The sequence below is a fragment of the Trachypithecus francoisi genome, unplaced genomic scaffold (assembly GCF_009764315.1).
Source record: "Trachypithecus francoisi isolate TF-2019V2 unplaced genomic scaffold, Tfra_2.0 Lachesis_group10, whole genome shotgun sequence".
In the NCBI taxonomy this organism is placed as follows: Eukaryota; Metazoa; Chordata; class Mammalia; order Primates; family Cercopithecidae; genus Trachypithecus; species Trachypithecus francoisi.
This window is the reverse complement of record NW_022681455.1, coordinates 93,505,620-93,524,923: the sequence shown is the minus strand read 5'-3', so window position 1 is coordinate 93,524,923 and position 19,304 is coordinate 93,505,620. Positions and strand designations below refer to the sequence as shown.

General features: G+C 36.6%; 1 protein-coding gene across 9 annotated transcripts in view; it reads right to left on the bottom strand.

Moving 5' to 3' along the window:
- The window catches only part of CHD9 (chromodomain helicase DNA binding protein 9), a 281,390-nt gene that overhangs the window by 162,062 nt on the left and 100,024 nt on the right, over nucleotides 1-19,304 (bottom strand). For all 9 annotated transcript variants that reach the window (XM_033218386.1, XM_033218390.1, XM_033218389.1 and 6 more), the window contains exon 2: nucleotides 14,754-16,368. In XM_033218386.1, the coding sequence (XP_033074277.1) occupies nucleotides 14,754-16,205 (1,452 nt within the window). In that variant the 5' untranslated portion in view covers nucleotides 16,206-16,368. The remainder of the gene's footprint in view (nucleotides 1-14,753; nucleotides 16,369-19,304) is intronic.

Genomic DNA, 19,304 nt, shown 5'->3' with positions numbered 1-19,304 from the left:
GTGGAGCGAATGGAACTCTTAGACACTGTTAGAGGAAATGTAAAATGGTACAATCTCTTTAGAAAAATATTTTCCTGGTTTCGTAAAAAGTTAAATATATACCTATTAAAAACCCAGCCATTGCCAGGTATTTACCCAATGGAAATAAAAATATATGTCTTCACAAGACTACACAAAAATTTTCATAGCATCTTCATTTATAATAACCCCAAACTGGAAATCGTATCCATCATCAGTTGAATGAACAAATTGTAGTAGATCCATATAACGAAGTATTATTCTAACAATAAAAGTGAATGAATTATTTTACTTGCAATGACTGGGTGAACCTCCAAATAACAGTGTTGAATAAAAGAAGCCACACAAACTATATATATTATTGAATCCATTTATATATAAATACCAGAAAATGGACATACAGTGACAGAAATCAGATCAGCGGTTGTCTGGGTGCCGGGAGGAGGAGACGGAAGGAAGAATTACAAAGAGGCAATAGGGAACTTTTGGGGGTAATGAGTATGTCCTGTATTTTCACTGTGATATTAATTTCACTGGTATATACATATGTCAAAATTTACCCAATTCTATACTTTAAATATGTTCTGTTTATTATATGTCAATTTTACCTCCATAAAGCTGAAATTTTAATATAGAAAACAAATAGGTAAATGGTTATGAAGTATAAAACTAAAAGCATATATCCCCAAAACATAAAAAGTGATTATTTCTAATTGGTGGGATGAGGGGGTACTTTCCCACTTTGTGTGTGTGTGGTTTTGTTTTGTTTTGAGATAGGGTCTCCCTCTGTCACCTGCAACCTCTGTCTCCTGGGGTCAAGCAATCCTCCAACTCAGCCTCCTGAGCAGCTGGGACTACAGGGCGCATCACCATACTGGCTACACTTTTTGGTAGTTTTTGTAGAGATGGGGTTTTGCCATTTTGCCCAGGCTGGTCTTGAACGCCTCAGCTCAAGTGATCCACCTGCCTCGGCCTCCCAAAGTGCTAGTATTATAAGCATGAACCACTGTGTCTGGTCCTTTGTGCTTTCTAAACTGTTTTCTGAATACTTTCAGTGGACATGTATTACTTTTGTAGTTGTCATATGTCTATCTTTTCATACACGAGGCAGTCAATAGAAACTTCAACTAAATTGTTTTCATTAATAGATTTAAAATCTTACCAATCCTTAAAGGAGAAACACAAAAGTATAACTGATATTTTAGTATCTACCAACAATTATTACATAATTATCTATGTCTATACTGCTGCCTTAATACACATTATTTTAGAGGTTCATGCATTGGGACTACCTTTTGTTACGCATATTTGTTATATGGGCCTTACTTCCTTCATGAGTTGCAAAAAAAGCAGAATGCCTAACACAGTGTATTATTTATGATAAGTGTTCCAAAAATTTTCTGAATTCATCTATAATATTCAGAAAGCTGTCTTAAAATATCAGTGCTTAGCACATAGTATGTTCTCAAAAATTTGTATCCAACTTAAAAAAACTTAAACTCTTTTGTTCAGTATCAGTTTAACTTAAATAAAATACTAAGGGCCTAAACAAAATCAGAGATGTTGACAAAGCACTTTTGAAATTCAATCAGAATTTCTGGAAACTTGTGGTTAACAAGCTTCCAACATACACACACACACACACACACACACACACACACACGAAATTACAAAATACTAGTACTCCAAGATGCATTTTACAAGGTCAATCAAAAAGCAAATGAGCTCCTTGAAGAAATAGCTCATTCCAGGTCTAAGGCAGGGTAATTACAAAGTTCTTGCACCAGAAATACTTAGAGATCAATGAGCATCTGTACAGAGTTGGCTTGATAGGGCTTCCTCTGGCCAAATATTCAAAAAGAATAATGATAGCAATCGGTTATAACATTGATTTTTAACACATTGATTTCTATAACACATTTTTTATAAACACATTTTTATAACATATTACATAGCGCACTGATTTTAATGCACTGATTTTGACAACTGATTTTTTAAAAAATCCATGAATCTAACTCTTTTACATAAAAATCTCCACAATTAATTACAAAGGTGAAAAGATACCTATACTGAGAAAACCAAGCATCACCAATAATGGGACAAACTAACATCGTGTGTCTTAATGTGATCCAATAGATACCATCTACACAGCATTCTCACAAACACAAAAAAAACTGCTTAACCTGAATTATGAATAAAACCGGCTTCTACCTGTACTTTAAAAAAATGTCACGCTAGGATGGAACAACAGAAAGCACAGGAAAAACTTGTATTAGGTTAAAGGAGATTAAAGAGACATAACAACTAAATGCAATGCCTGACCCTTGATTGGATCCTGAAATTCAAACCAAATATCTCTCTAAAGAATATTATTGAGACAAGTTAAAAATTCTAAATTTGGACTATATAGTATATAATGTTATTTTATGTTAGATTTCTTGGTTGTAGTAAAAGTATTATATTCAGGGAGGCATATGTTCTCTTTCTAAGGGGAGTCATGTTAAAATATTTAGGGGCAACGTCTCCATGATGTCTGCAACTTACTGTCAAATAGTTCAGCCAAAGAAAAATTAGAAATAAAAACAGTGAGAGAAAGCAAATGTGGCAAAATAATTAACAATTAGTGAATATATGTAAAGGGTACTATTCTTTCACCTTTCTGGTAAGCTGAAATTTTTTCAAAATGAAAGGTTAGAAAAAATGAGACTTATAACACAGGTATTTTAAAGAAATTCATAATATTGACATTTCTAACATTGTTGAAGCTGACTTGGAGCTTCCTTTTTTCTTGTAACATAACAAAAATACCAGTTGAGATCTAGCCTTAAAGGCCTCTCTAGCCAGGAGCCATGGCTCATGCTTGTAATTCCAGTGCTTTGGGAGATCAAGGTGGGAGGGCTGCTTGAGGCCAGGAGTTCAAGACTGTCCTGGACAGCATAGCGAGATCCGTCTCTACCAAAAAATTTTATTTTATTTATTTATGTGTTTTGAGACAGGGTCTCATCTGTCACTCAGGTTGGAGTGCAGGGCATAATATCAGATCACTGTGGCTTTGACCTCCTATCCTCAAGCGATCCTTCTACCTCAGCCTCCTGAGTAACTGGGACTACAGGCATGCACCAAAATGCCCAGCTAATTTTCTATTTTTAGTAGAGACAGGGTTTCACCATGAGGCCCAGGCTGGTTTCAAACTCTTGAGCTCAAGTGATCTGTCCATTTCAGCCTCCCAAAGTGCTGGTGCTCCCAAAGCACCATGCCTAGTGGCTCACAGCTATAATTTTAAAATGTTTAAATTAGCCAGGCATGGTGGCCCATGCCTGCAATTCTAGCTATTCAGGAGGCTGAGATGGGAAGATCTCTTGAACCCAGGAGTTCAAGGCTACAAATGAGCTGTGATTGCACCACTGTACTCCAGTCTGGATAACAGAGCCAGACCCTATCTGCCCCTCTACCCCAAAAAATAGTCTCTTTATATTTGTACTTTTAGTACTTAGCACAATACCTGATAGGTTGGTGCAAAATAATTGCAGTTTTTGCCACTGAAAGTTTTGCACCAACCTAATACATAACAGGTGCTCTATGAACGTTTGTTGTTTTTGCTGTTGTAAGTAAAAAGCAGTTAGGTATCATAGAATGCATAATAAATTTAGAGCCAAGTTTCTACTAAACCATTAGTAGCTATCTTATATTAGGTCACTTTCCCTCTCAACACCTCAAATACTTCATTTGTAAATTCTATAAAGTAATACCAAGTTGTATATTAATCTATCTATCTATCTATCTATCTATCTATATCCCAATGTACTACTAAAAAACTCAATGTGAGTAAAACCACTTTTAAAAATATTGTGCAGGCTGGGTGCGATGGTTCATGTTTGTAATCTCAGCACTTTGGGAGGCCGAGGCAGGCGGATCACCTTAGGTCAGGAGCTCAAGATCAGCCCAATCAACAAGGTGAAACCCCGTCTCTATTAAAAATACAAAAATTAGCGGTGCGTGGTGGCAGGCGCCTTTAGTCCCAGCTACTTGGGAAGCTGAGACAGGAGAATTGCTTGAACCCAGGAGGCAGAGGTTGCAATGAGCCAAGATCGCGACACTGCACTCCAACCTGGGTGACGGAGTGAGACTCCATCTCAAAAAAAAAACAGTAATAAAGCAAATGTTATTACTATTTCTATTTCTAAGTATACTCAATGTTTCCTATATTATTTTTAAAAATTACTTCCAAAATCTTACTTTCACTTAATGTAATTAGGAGAAAAAAATCCTAGAAAATTTATCTTACAATATAATCTTCTAAGAATATCTGTCTAAGTGACCAATAATCCTTTTTTTGACAAAAAACTCATAAAAGTTGAATCCCAGAGCACATTTTTGTAAGAGTTTTGCAATAATTTGTAATAAATTTAGGTAGAGTAGAAGCTAAAAAGAGAAGGGTTCCCTTTCTTGACACTGTCATTTACAAAAGCAATTGGACTTTAGACAGCTATATATGATATGTATATATGATACACATTATATTATGTATATAATATGTATTTCAAGAATCAAATAATTACAGATTGTCAAATGCCATGAAACAAAGAGCTAAGCTAGAAACTTAGAGGAACACCTTCTTTAAGTAGAACGAAAATTAATTTTTTGTTTGTAAATCACTCATTACAAATCACTAAGCTAGAGGGCTAAGAGAAAGTGCTAGAAACCACTTTCAACTGAAAATGAATCAGAAATGAAAAGAGAACATCTCTGAAATTATAATATAGAACAATAGGAAAGTAGGACAATTTTCTCTTAATCATCTCTGCAACTTCAGTGCCTGGCATAGTTTCTCATAAATGGCAGACATCTAGTAAATACTGAACAAATAGAAGTGCTAAAAAGGCAACATTTCTAAAACACAGATGTTATTTAAAATTCAGTCATTCACATGTGTATACAATTTATACCTACATTTGACAAGGTAAAGTTACATTTTAAAACACTAAACACAGAGATTAAAAATTTAGACATTAAAATTGACACATACGAAACTAAAAATTATTTCTCAATAATCAAAGACAACCAAGTACAACTGTATTTTATAATATGGTCTATTAAATATGTATCTGTCCACAGTGTGGGTACTGCTGTCATTTCTGACCACCTTTGAACGCTACACAGTTTGATCTATGAAAGGAACATGCTAACTCATTATACGACAGCAAGCAAGTCATGATCTTTCTAACCCTGTTTACTCTTTGCATATGAGGATAGAGTAAAACCATGTCCAGGTCAAAAATTATATGAATCCATGAAATGGTCAATGTAAACCTGTACTGTTTTCAGGCATACAAACACATACTTATGTAGGAAAAACAGCTCTCAAAGATTATCCTCTTTCCATAATTTGTCAGGTATTCCTTGCATAGTAAATGTGCAAAGTATTTGCATAGGTGACCAAAACAAATGACCAGATCTTATTTAACAAGAAACTGCAGTCCATGCTTCCTAACTATATCCACACCATATCGTATTAAAACATTTCCTTAATTTAAAATCATTTCAGTCCAATTACCCAAATAGAGAAACCTTGTCATCCATACTTAGAGTATTTCAAAATAGCTTTGTATTAATGTTACAATAATAGGAACAAATTTGATGACTCTGTAGGTCCTAACAAATTATCTTAAATTTCATATATCAATAATGATAAATAAGTGACTGAGTAGCCCTAAGGTATCTGGGAATGTACAATTAAACACAAGAAAATTTTGTGAGACCTATTTTGAAGTTTGGCTTCGGTCTTACATTCTTCATATACTGCACTAATCCACAAATTTCTCACCAACAGCTGGGTTTTCCACACTCCTGGAATTTACTTTCTGTTCACCTCTTACCCTTAAGTATGCATGCTAGAGGTCAATAGCCTTAAAGCTAATGTTAACAACTGGAATTTCTGTTATTCTGATTCCTGACAGACAGTACAAAGCTTAACTCTTCTACAATATACTACATAGTTTAATAACTAGCATGTATTTCAGAACTAGCTAATATTCTATAATTTCCCAGATAAAAGAGAACATTTTAATACAGAAGATCTGACAGAAATAACAAAACCAAGAACTAGTCCATTTTAAGTGAAAAAACAACTGAAAGAAATTCCTAGACAGAACTTCTATTTTATGCTTTGCCTTAGTCAGACAATTAGGAATTCTGAAACTTTTATAAGTAATACCATGCCAAATGCATAAAGATTTAAGCAAATTCTGAAAAATAGAGGGATGGTACCTTATAAAAGTTTTAGTTATTCAAGAAGACAATCTAAATATTTTGTAAGTCATTTTTCTTCTTTTTGCTTAGGGTAAAAGTAGAATGACAAGTTTTTTAATTGTGCATATATCTGAGGCTTTTTTGACTTAGGAAAAGGTACCATTTTTAAAAATAGCACGCTATAACTAAAGTACCTTAGGAAAAAATAAAACAGCAAATAGCTTGGGTGTGAGCAAACTACACCAAATTCTTCGCTTTAGTTTTATATAGGTTTTCTTCTCTTTCATAATAACTAATATATATAAAATTAACTGTTTCCGCTTAAGATGATTTTCAAATATCTAATGTATTTCAATCGAGTCTTACTTAAGTTAGGGTAATTCTTGGAGGTATTAAGAATAACTGTCAAAAATGTAAACATATGAGGCCTCCCTTTAAAATTATCTTCATCGTGTTCTAACAGAGCATTCTACCACCAACAACATTATCTTCTCGGGGGTTGGGGGGTGGAATGAAAAGATCCATGTAATTAAAGTTTTTGAGTCTTGCTAAAATATATTTCAACTATCTGGAAAATGTATTCATCTATAACAAATAGTTTCCTGACATAACTGGATAGTGGAGGACTTGTCATATGTGTTTACACCTTTCTTCATCTTTTGTAATTGCCACTCAGGAGTTAAATAGGCAATATGAATGTTATGTCCTATAATGAAACCTAAAATTACCACCACAGAATCTTAAAGAGCTGAAATAACCTTCCAATTTAGTCCATTTTCCACCTGCTACAGAAATTCTTTCTGTGACATATCTAAGCTATTCCATCTCCCTGCTTTCAGTGAAGAGCTTTATTTCAAACTTCTTCCTTAAATTAAATGACAATCTGCTTTTCTGTGACTTCTACTTACAAGGCCTAATAATGACCTCTACAGTCCTTCAAAATATTTGAAGATAATTATTGGATTTACCTTTAGGGCATGTGTTGCTATCATCTTACACATAATCTTATAAAAAATGTCAGAACATGGCTGGGAGTGGTGGCTCGTCCCTGTAATCCCAGCACTTTGGGAGGCCGAGGCGGGCAGATCACTTGAGGCCACAAGTTCGAGACCAACCTGGGCAACATGGCAAGACCCCATCTCTACTAAAAATACAAAAAAGTAGCCAAGTGTGGTGGGACATGACTGTAATCCCAGCTACCTGGGAGGCTGAGACACAAGAATCGCTTAAACCCGGGAGGTGGAGATTGCAACGAGCTGAGATTGCGCCACTGCATTCCAGGCTGGGTGACGGAGCGAGACTCTGTCTCAAAACAAAACAAAACACCCCAAAAAAATCCAAAAAACAACACTTTTTAGGTTTGGTGGTTGTTGTTGTTTGTTTTTTGAGACAGGGTCTTGCTCTATCACCCAGCCGGGAGTACAGTGGCACGATCCTGCCTCATGGCAGCCTCAACCTCCTGGGCTCAAGTGACCTCTTGCCTCAGCCTCCTGAGTAGCTAGGACTGCAGGTACACATCATCACTCCCAGCTAACTAAAAAAATATATATTTGTACAGTCAGGATCTCACTATGGTTTCTCAGGCTGGTCTTGAATTCCTGACTTCAAGTGATCCTCTTGCCTCCATCTCTCAAAGTGCTGGGATTACAGGTGTGAGCCACCATGCCTGGCCTAGCTGAGATTTTTGTTTTCTTTTGGCATTGGCTTTTCCTCTGCTAATAGATAAACTATTGTGAATATAGCCAGAAAACATGAGAGGCATGATCTTTGCCACTTAAAGATTCTAAAGCCAGTTTTTCCCTTAATAAATTAATTTTTCAATCGCAGAAGAGGGAAGAAATCAGTTAGTATATTATTGTTAAATATTACAATGTATTAATATGCTTTGAAGTAAAGTGAAAGTCGTTAAGACCAGAAATAATGGAGTCAAACTGGGTTTGAAGCCAGTACAGCCATTTACTGGCTGTGTGACTTGGGATTTATTACTCAATTTCTCTGTATCTCTGTTTCCAACCATGTAAATTGAAGGAAAAAAATCATACCCAAATAAAAGGATGGTTGTGATGGATCAATGTGATAACATATGTTAAGTATTCAGAACAGTGCTTGGCACAATGTAAATGCTCTATGTCTTACGTATTATAATTTTTTATTACTATGCTTCTACTTTAAATTCAATTATTACCATAACATATACAATAACAATATGAAGATATTTTAATCACCTTAAGATTTTTCCAGATCTCAGTAATAACGTTACTTTTATATGGAACTTTAGCAACATTACAATGGTTGCTAAACCATTACAAATTATTCAGTCACTCAAAACCATTTTTAGAAAAATACTTAATGCCATGAAAAATGTATGCAACATATTAACTGGCAGGTTAAAAAGCAATTTGCCAGAAAGTGTGAACTATATGATCTCAATTTTGTTTCTTAAAAATTCAAAAGTATCAGCTGGCGCGGTGGCTCACGCCTGTAATCCCAGCACTTTGGGAGGCTGAGGCAGGTGGATCACCTGAGGTCAGTAATTCGAGACCAGCCTGACCAACATGGAGAAACCTCGTCTCTACTAAAAATACAAAATTAGCTGGGCGTGGTGGCGCATGCCTGTAATCCCAGCTATCTGGGAGCCTGAGGCAGGAGAACTGCTTGAAACTGGGAGGTGGAGGTTGTGATGAGCCAAGATTGCACCACTGCACTCTAGCCTAGGCAACAAAAGCGAAACACCGTCTCAACGAAAAATAAAAAATAAAAAATATGTATATGAGAAATGGGAAAAGGACAAACCAGAGATCTCACTGGAATCTTATATAACACAACAGCAACAGTGATTATCTTTTGGTAATAATATTACAAATGACTTATTCTTTACATTGTTTTTGATATGGACCAATTTTTTTTATAACACCCATTTATTAAATTTGTCAGGCACCTTGGTAGGCTGAGGTGGGAGGACTGCTGGAGACCAGAAGTTTGAGTCCAGCCTGGGCAACAAAGTGAGACCTTGCCTCCACAAAAAATAAAAAAATTTAGATAGGCTTGGTGGCTCACTACAGAGGAGGCTCAGGCAGGAGGACTGCTTGAGTCCAGGAGATAGAGGCTGCAATGAGCCATGATCACACCCTACTGCACTCCAGTCTGAGTGACAGAGACCCTGTCTCCCACCAAAAAAAAAAAAAAAAAAAAAAAAGCCTTCTATGAGCTGCTCAAACCTATCTTTCTTTTAAAAGTTTTTTTTTTTAAGTTTATAAGTAATGTAAATTTCTCTACCTTCAGGAAAAGAAATAATAATTCAAGGTAATAAAAAAAGTACAAAATCTATCAAAATACAAAACGCAACAAAACATTACGTATGAGTACATCTTAAAATTCTGTTTCCTGTTTTGAATGCCAGTTCTGCCATCCCTCATAACATGCTTCACTTATGCAGAACTTTTACACTAAACTTAATTTACAAACATTGAGAGATCACAGTGCTCCATGTTATTCCCACTTCACAAATAAGACAAAAACTAAAGATTCTGTTATAAAGACAGCAGAAAATATTTGTCATGAGAGCAATAAAAAGTTCAGGGTATTAGTCTCTCAAAATTCCTTTCCTCCAAAAATCAAGAGATGATAAATAAGCTAGTATTTTCCCTATGTTATGTCTTGTACATACTTATATTTGGAAACACTTGCTATAGCTTCTCACTTTTTTTCTTTTTTCTTCCTCCTCCCAACAACCCCACTATTCTCCATCTCCCTCTGGCCTCTCCTCCCACTGTGTCCTGGCTCTTCTCTCTTTTCTAAGCAGTAACATTCTAAAGTCAAATCAGCAATATTCACTGTTGTTAACAATTGCCACAGACTTTAGGGTACGCTGAGAAATTTGAAGTGATACCTACGATCACCCCGCTACAGTTGGGAAATTTAAAAAAGCAAGGCTGAGTCAGGCACGGTGGCTCATAACTGTAATCCCAGCATTTTGGGAGGCTAAGGTGGATCACTTGAGCTCAGGAGTTTGAGACCAGCCTGGCCAACATGGCAAAACCCTATCTCTACAAAAAGATATAGACATTAGTGGGGCATGGTGGTGTGTGCCTGTGGTGCCAGCTGCTTGGGAAGCTGAGGTGGGAGGATTGCTTAAGCCCAGGAGGCAGAGGTTGCAGTAAGCTGAGATCTACCACTGTACTCCAACCAGGGTGACAAAGTGAGACCATCTCAAAAAAAAAAAAGAAAAAAAAGAAAAAAACAAGGCTTAGAAATATTCTTTAAATATTCAACATTCTCACTAAAGCTTTCTAGAATTCTAAATAGAGTGTCATCCATGGTTTTTTAAACAGTAGATTAAAGAATGTCTTGTTTTGGCTCCAACAAAATGTACCTCAAAATTATTTTTCATAAACTAAAAAATCATGCCACTTCATTATGTTTAAATCTGTTAACTCCTATACACATGTAGTGATGTTAATTTAGTCTAAAATGAAATTACTACAATTAAGAGTTAAAGAAGCCCAATAAAGAATCCAGAAAAAAATTTATTTCCATAGAACCTGTGGAGGCATCATAATAACATAAAAACTCCTTATTATATATAACTATATAACATGTTCTATATAACTATACAGAACATGCCAAAAATTATATAGGCAAAAAAGTCTATGCTCTGTCAAAATCTGTCATAAATTCCACATATTAAATAATTTGCATTTCACATATTTAGGATGTGTGACCTATAATTCAGTACATATAAAACTGATACGCAACATATAATAATAATCATAAGAATCCTCTCTACCAATCCATCTCTCTTTTTCACTCTTACAATCAACAAATACCAAATATCACTGTTTAAGAAGTAATAGGAAACTTGAAAACAGAGTTTTTTTTTTTCCTTTTTTTTTTTGAGACAGGGTCTCACTATTACCCAGGCTGGTGAGTGGAGCAACACAATCACAGCTCACTGCAGCCTCAAACTCCTGGGCTTAAGTCATACTCCTGTCTCACCCACCCAAAGTGTTGGAATTACAGGCGTAAACCATGCCACCTGGTTGAGACAGATTTTCTTTTCTTTTTTTGTTTTGAGATGGAGTCTTGCTCTGTTGCCCAGGCTGGAATGCAATGGTACAATCTTGACTTATCACAACCTCAGCCTCCTGGGTTCAAGCGATTCTCCTGCCTCAGCATCCCAAGTAGCTGGGATTACAGGCATGCGCCACCACGCCCCGCTAATTTTTGTTTTTTTAGTAGAGATGGGGTTTCGCCATGTTGGCCAGGCTGGTCTCGAACTCCTGATCTCAGGTGATCTGCCCACCTTGGCCTCCCAAAGTTCTGCGGTTACAGGCATGAGCCACTGCTCCCGGCCGAGAACAGACTTTCAATAAATGAAAAAAGTATTCCAAACAAACTGCCCTTTGTCACTTTTTGGACATGTGAAAAAAAGAACAAGTTAACAAAACAAAACAAAAAAACTGAAACAAAAAAGTGAGTGACTTAAAACCGTATTATCAGTGTAGAATAAGATGATTTATGAAAGGTTGGTTAAGGTAGGTCTGAAAATAACTTATGTCAGATGGAGTGCTCTCTATCTACATGCTAGCATTAGAGACTGCTTTAGTTATTTATAATTACCCTCCATTCACTCCAAATCTATCAAAAGGAGTCCTTACTACTTTTTAAAGCCTGGGAAACATGTTTAGAAATGCAATAATTAAAAAACAAAACAAAAACAACAAAATATGAATCAAAATGATAACACGTCTTAGAAGAATAAAATGTTTAAAAATAAATCAATAAGCTCTCATAATTTCAAGTATACACTAGACAAAAATGATTGGTCAAACTAGTCAGAAACCTACATACAAAGTAGATAGATGCACCTAAGTTCAACCAGTGGAGAGTTTTCCCAGGGTCCTTCTGAGATGCTTGATCTTCTTCCAGTAGAGGGAGCAAAACCACAATACTCAACTCATGTCACAAAAAGAGGGGGAGATGGAGGGTTTATAAATGTCTTTTAAATATTTCTACATCTCCCTAGACATTTCAAAAAATGTGCTGAAATATCATTCTGAAATAGAACTAAAGTGGCCGGGCGCAGTGGCTCACACCTGTAATGCCAGTACTTGGGGAGATCGAGGTGGGTGGATCACCTGAGGTCAGGAGTTCAAGACCAGAGATCAGCCTGGCCAACATGCTGAAACCCCATCTCTACTAAAAACACAAAAATTAGCTGGGCAGAGTGGCACACGCCTGTAAATCACAGCTACTCAGAAGGCCGAGGGAGGAGAATCACTTGAACCTGGGAGGCAGACATTGCAGTGAGCGGAAATTGCGTCACTACACTCTAGCCTGGGAAACAGAGGGAGACTCCTTCTCAAGAAAGGAAAAAAGAAATAGAACTAAAGTCAACCCAATGGGAAAGACACAGATTTTATCTTTTTCAAATACTTCAAGGCTTTAAAATGAAAAATGGATCCCTAAATATTTAATTTCAAGAACTTTGGTACATTTCATTGTCCACTGAATATCACAGGTAACCAAGGTATTGAAGCATTTTATGAATCCTTAATTTAACAAGAGAATTTTTAAAAACATAAAATATTACATTAATTTTTTGTTATGAAAGTAATATATTCATGATAAAATTGTAGAAAATAAGGGAAAAAAAGGTGTAATTGCACTAACTAAACCTATTTTCTTCTGGTATTTTTTCATATGCAGATTTTTTTTTCTCAGAGACAGGGTCTGATTCTAATGCCTAGACTGGCAGTAGTGTGATCAGCCTGCAACTCCTGGGTTTGACCTACCCATCTGCTCACCTCAGCCTCTTGAGTAGCTGGGACTACAGGAGTGCACCATCATACCTGGCTAATTTTTTAAAAATATATTTATTGTAGAGATAGAGTATTGTTACATTGCCCAGGCTGGTCTGGAATTCCTGGCCTCAAGCAATCCTCTCACCTCAATCTCCCAAAGTGCTGGGATTACAGGCATAAGCTAACATACCTGGCCCATATACATATTTTCATACTACTATGAAAAAAAGTATAATTAATAAAAACACTTAAGACCAGGCAGAGTGTCTCACGCCTATAATCCCAGCACTTTGGGAGGCCGAAGAGAGTGGATTTGTTGAGCACAGGAGCTCAAGATTAGCCTGGGCAACATGGCAAGACCACAACTTTACAAAACAATACAAATACAATACAAATAGCCAGGCATGGTGGCACGTGCCTATAGTCCCAGCTACCCAGGAGGCTGAGGCCAGAGGATCACCTGAGCCAAGGGAGGTTGAGGCTGCAGTAAGCCCTGATAGTGCCACTGCACTTCAATATGAGTGATAGAATGAGACCCTGTCTCAAAAGAAACCCCTCTCAAAAAAAAAAATTTATTTCTTACTGTATGCTAGGCATAGTCTAAGCATGTGTACATGTTATAAATCTATTAATCCTTTCCAAAGCCCTATTAGCTGGATCCTATTATTATTTCACACTTTAAAGATGAGGAAAAAGAGACACAGAGAAATTATCTAAGTCAAAGTCACCCAGCTAGTAAGTAGCGGGACACATGATTCTAAACCAGGTAGGCTGGTACCAGAGGCCACTCTCTTAACCTTGCTTTACTGTGATCTTAATTTTGAATTATGCTCTTTTCTCCATCATTAACATACTCTCAATGTTAGTGTTCAAAATCTTTTTAGTGCCTATGGTCTATCATGATTACAACAATGAGTTATTGCTTTTTTCAGCTGTCCCTTGTAAGTATATTAAGATAAATATCTTTGGGTATATACTTCTGCTATGTTTGGGTTATTAAAATGGAGAATTTTTATACTCTTTAATCTAGTACCAAATTGCTTTTCAAAATATTTGCATCAATTAACAAAGCCATGTAGGTACCAATTTCACCATAAATTTGCCAGCATTAAGCATTAATATTTAAAATATTTTTCTAACAGGTAAAAATAAAACCATTCTAAATTGAATTTTTATTATTAAAGCTGCATATTAGTCTGGTTTTGTTTACTAATTTAATTTCCTTTTTGTGAATTTCAGCTTATATGCTTTATCTAGTTATCAACTGAGATGTTAAAAGTTTGCTAATCAATTTATAAAGCTTTTTATAGGAATATTAACTCAATGTCAACTGTATTTGCAATAAAATTTTCCCAGTCTGGTTTTTCCCTTTTAATTATGATTATTAAATTGTTTTTGATAAAATAACTTTCTCTCAAAGGTATTCATAAACATCACAAAAGAAGTCTTAACACCTTAAAATTTTCTAAATACAGAAGTTAATCTATTGCTTTGAGCATATCAGTGAATCACTTTCAATATAAGACTTGTAAAACAATATAAACCTGTATCAAAATATGTATGTTCACTTAATAGAATTACTAAGTTTGAGAAATCCTGACTATGTCTCATATAATATTAACCCAATGACTAACAGTCCACCCTACCCCCAAATCTCCAAAATAAAAGCAAAGAGCTACATACCTGTCGCTGTAAACACAGGTGATTTCTGTCATGTAAATGCTGATGATTAGAAAATGATGAATGCCAACTCCGAGCCTGACTTTGCAACTGAGTCTGAGCCATATCAGAAGGCCGCGTTACAAGATGCGAAGTAAACTGCCGATCAAGGTCATGATCTAAAATGTGACTTGAATTATCTTGTCCGAATGTTGACTCATCAAAGTGAGGAAGAAGACCCTCCTGAAGGAGGTCCTCGGGGTCAAGTCCTGTGAATGGCTCAGTTTGAGATTCCACTTGATGAAGTAAATTCTCTTCTAAAGATGAAAAGCCATTAGTTTCTACATGATCATTGAAGTGGCCCATTTGAGTTCCTGAGTCAACAGGATCTGGGAAGTTCATGTGCACAGGAGATAATTTTGAATTGCTATAATTACCCTGAGGATGTGACGAATGCAATATTTGGAAATTATTTGAATTCAATGATGTATTGGGGTTTAGGATATGCTGAGTAGATTCTCGCTTGATTCCTCTATGAGGTGAAAAGGAATTACTTCCAGTAAAATCAGATAAAGTCTGATTTGTATGATTAGGTGCAAGAACTGCAGAGGACTGAAGTAGACTGTTTGGTGATATATGATTACTGGAAAAGGAATAATGTGAAGAAAATTGTTGTGAATTGCTGACAGAACAAGAAGTCATATTTGGGGAAGGTCCATTAAAATTTCCTTCTTGATGATTGCTACACTTGTGGAAGTGTGCTGAAGGATTCGACGTTTGAGAAAATTGCTGCATTGAAATAGACTGTTGTGAATTAGATGCATTAGTCATTTGTGGTGGGTGGTTAACGCTGACTCTATGTGGACCAGAAACATTCATAAAATTTTTAGACTGGCTAAGAGAATTCTGCCCTGGGTTGAGATTATTTCTGTTTTGTTGTGAGCGTAGTGAAGTGCACTGTGTTTGTTGTTCATTGGCCTGAAATAAGGCAAAGTCATGGTGCGCCACAAAGCTCTTATTTTGATGCATAGAGTGTGAATGTCCTTGTTGGTGAAAAGGAGATCCATTTTGATTTGAAATGCTAGTAGATGTCTGATGGCCCCACATTGGACTGCCATCTGATACATCTGGAAACAAACCATTGGGTTGGTTTTGGGGGTGGATTGGAGAACAATTAAACTGAGAGTGTGGAGATAACACATGTTCAGCTGGGCTACCAAAAGATTGATTAACGTGGTGAAATTTTATTGAATCAAATTGATTTAACTGTTCAAAATCAGTCATCTTCTGATGTGCTGGAGTACCTTGAACATGGTTCAGTGAATCTATGTGCAACGGTTCAAATTCTGCACCCAAATTCAATTCATCAACTAGTGAAACAGGCCCTGGTTGTACAAATGCATCATCTGACAAGCCTTCTAAGGTCTCACCAAAAAGATTGGCATCATCAAAAAAATCCATCATTGGATCTGTCATCTTGGAAATTCTGTAACAATCCGGTTGTTCACTCCAAATGGAGTATATTCAGCTTCTCTATAGTAGATATTATTGGATCATTTCCGAAGGTCATCAACTAATCCAAAACAGATCAATATTCATTATTGCTCTAAATAATGACAGGTCATGAAGTGTCAAAATCCTAGAAAAAAAGGAACAAAAACAATAAAGAGAAATTAAGTACTGATACATGCTACAACACAGATGAACTCTGAAAACATTATGCTAAGTGAAAGAGGTCAGTGACAAAAAACCACATATTATATGATTCGATTTATATAAAATGTCAAAAGTAGGCAAGTATATATATAGAGAAAATAGATTAGTGGTCACCTAGAGCTGGTGGCATGGTGGGTGGGTAGAAGGACTGGTGATTGGTGAGTGTTAGCTACAGGTTATGGGATTTCTTTTGCGGGTAATGAAAATGCTCTAAAATTGGTTCCATGGTAACGGATAAACAACTCTTGAGTATGCCAAAAGCCACTAAATATACATTTTAGATGAATGAATTGTATGGTATCTGAATTACATCTCAGTAAAGCTACTTTAAGAATAAAAATTATATAAGTAAAATTATTTCAAAACTTCTAATTTTCTGTTATATCTTTTAGATAAGGAGGATCACTTGAGCCCAGGAGTTTGAGACCAGCCTGGGCAACAAGCGTGACACCCGTCTCAAAAAAAAATTTTAAAACTACTCAGCCACGGTGGTGTGTACCTGTAGTCTCGGCTACCTGGGAGGCTGAGGTGGGAGGACTGCTTGCACCTGAGAGGTTGAGGCTGCAGTGAGCCATAATTGTGCCACTGCACTCCAGCTTAGGCAACAGAGTGAGACACTGTCTCAAAAAAAAAAAAAAAAAAAAAAAAAAATCAACTGATTTTATTCAACCTAATTACCAACTAATTTTACTTGGCAAGTATTTGCAAGGTAGATCTGAGTAAAAATTAAGTAGGTGAAGTTCCTTTGGATGATTTAAGTTACAGTGGAAGTCTGTGTCTTCTCAAAGAAAATATTTTATCTATCCAATACAACTTTGAAACTTATGACAATGTTAAAATAAGCTAGTAATGTAAAAAGTATGCTCTGGAAAAATTTTAAAATAAATAAGAACTCTACAGTAGATATATATTTAAATGACTCAAGAAAAAAATCTTTTTTTTTTTGAGAAGGGGTAAGCTATAGCAATCATTTTAATCAATCAAAATTTAAAACTTCAAAATTTAACTGAAATGATTTTTACTGACTCTGTCACAAATGATAACTCTAGAACATGGGTCCCGAAACCCCAGGCTGCAGATGGAATGGGTGCGCGGCCTGTTAGAAACCAGGCTGCACAGCAGGAGGTGAGCAGCGGGTTGGCTAGAATTACTGCCCGAGCTCCGCCTCCTGTCACATCAGCGGCAGCATTAGATTCTCATAGCAGCGTGAACCCTATCGTGAACTGCACACGTAAGTGATCTAGGTTGTGCTCCCTTATGACAATCTAATTCATGCCTGAGGTGGAACAGTCTCATCCTGAAATCATCTCCCTCCACCCACCCCCCCACTTCCCCACCCCCATCCACGAAACCAGTCCCTGGTGCCAAAAAGGTTGAGGACCACTTCTCTAGAAGATGCATAGTATCATCCACAAAGCTCCTTATTATTAGGGACCTGAAGAATATAAAAACTAAAGAATCAACAAAAAACCCTCTGACTATCCTACATACTTGATACAATGATTAAGTGATACAATGTATATTAAAATGTTTTCCACACAAAAGCAAGATGTTTTTAAATCAGTAATAATAGTAAGTGATGTTTGGTTTGAGGAAGAGTCAGATCTAGAAAGTCACAGCTCAGGAAATATTAGTAAAACATTAGTGAAATTTGAAAATTTAAATTTAGGATATCTAGAATTCTTACTTTTTATCAAAAAATTAGGAAGCCCAGATACTTTTGAGTAATAAATATCAATTGAAAGGGTATTAACATTAAATTAATATGAATTCGGCCGGCGCGGTGGCTCAAGCCTGTAATCCCAGCACTGTGGGAGGCCGAGATGGGCGGATCACGAGGTCAGGAGATCGAGACTATGCTGGCTAACACCGTGAAACCCCGTCTCTACTAAAAAATACAAAAAAACTAGCCGGGTGAGGTGGCGGGCACCTGTAGTCCCAGCTACTCGGGAGGCTGAGGCAGGAGAATGGCGTAAACCCGGGAGGCGGAGCTTGCAGTGAGCTGAGATCTGGCCACTGCACTCCAGCCTGGGCGACAGAGCGAGACACCGTCTCAAAAAAAAAAAAAAAATTAATATGAATTCAATATTGTCCCTTAATTATTTAAGGCTAGCCCTTTAAAAGGTAACAAGAACTGATTAACTCTGTATCCAGTAAGGATTAAAGCAGGTAAGGACGTGTACTCTTTCTATTCAGCTGTATATTCATTATTTGATCTGATCTCTCTTTTCCTGGGCACCTTACCAGCTAGCATACAGATACTCACATGCCAGAATAATTGTGTCTCCTACCTACAAGCTGAAGTATTTCTGATCAGCTTTCCTCAATCATATCACAAATAAATCTGAAAATTGGCAAGGTGCAGTGGCTCACACCTGTAATCCCAGCACTTTGGAAGGCCGAAGTGGGAGGAATGCTTAAGCCCAGGACCAGCCTAGGTAACAAAATAAGACCCTTGTCTCTACCAAAAAAAAAAAAAAAAATTAGCCGGGCATGGTGCATTCCTGTAGTCCCAGCTATTTGGGAGGCTGAGGTGGGAGGATCACTTGAGCCTGAGAGATTGAGGCTGCAGTGAGTCATGACTGAGCCACTACACTCTAGCCTGAAGGCCCTGTCTCCAAAAACAAAAACAAAAAACAAGGATATTACTTTTAAAAAGTTTCCTCCACTGTTTTAGATTTAAGTTGGAAAATGTTTGATTCTTGTAATGAGCAATAAAAAATTAAAACTCTCCTTCTTCTGCCTTCCTTCCCCACCTACTCGTCTACTCAAAGGCATTACCCCAGTAATTCTTCTCTCTCCTGAGTCATCAATTTGTCCCATTCTCATCTGTATACAAACAAGCTGTTATTTCTCTCA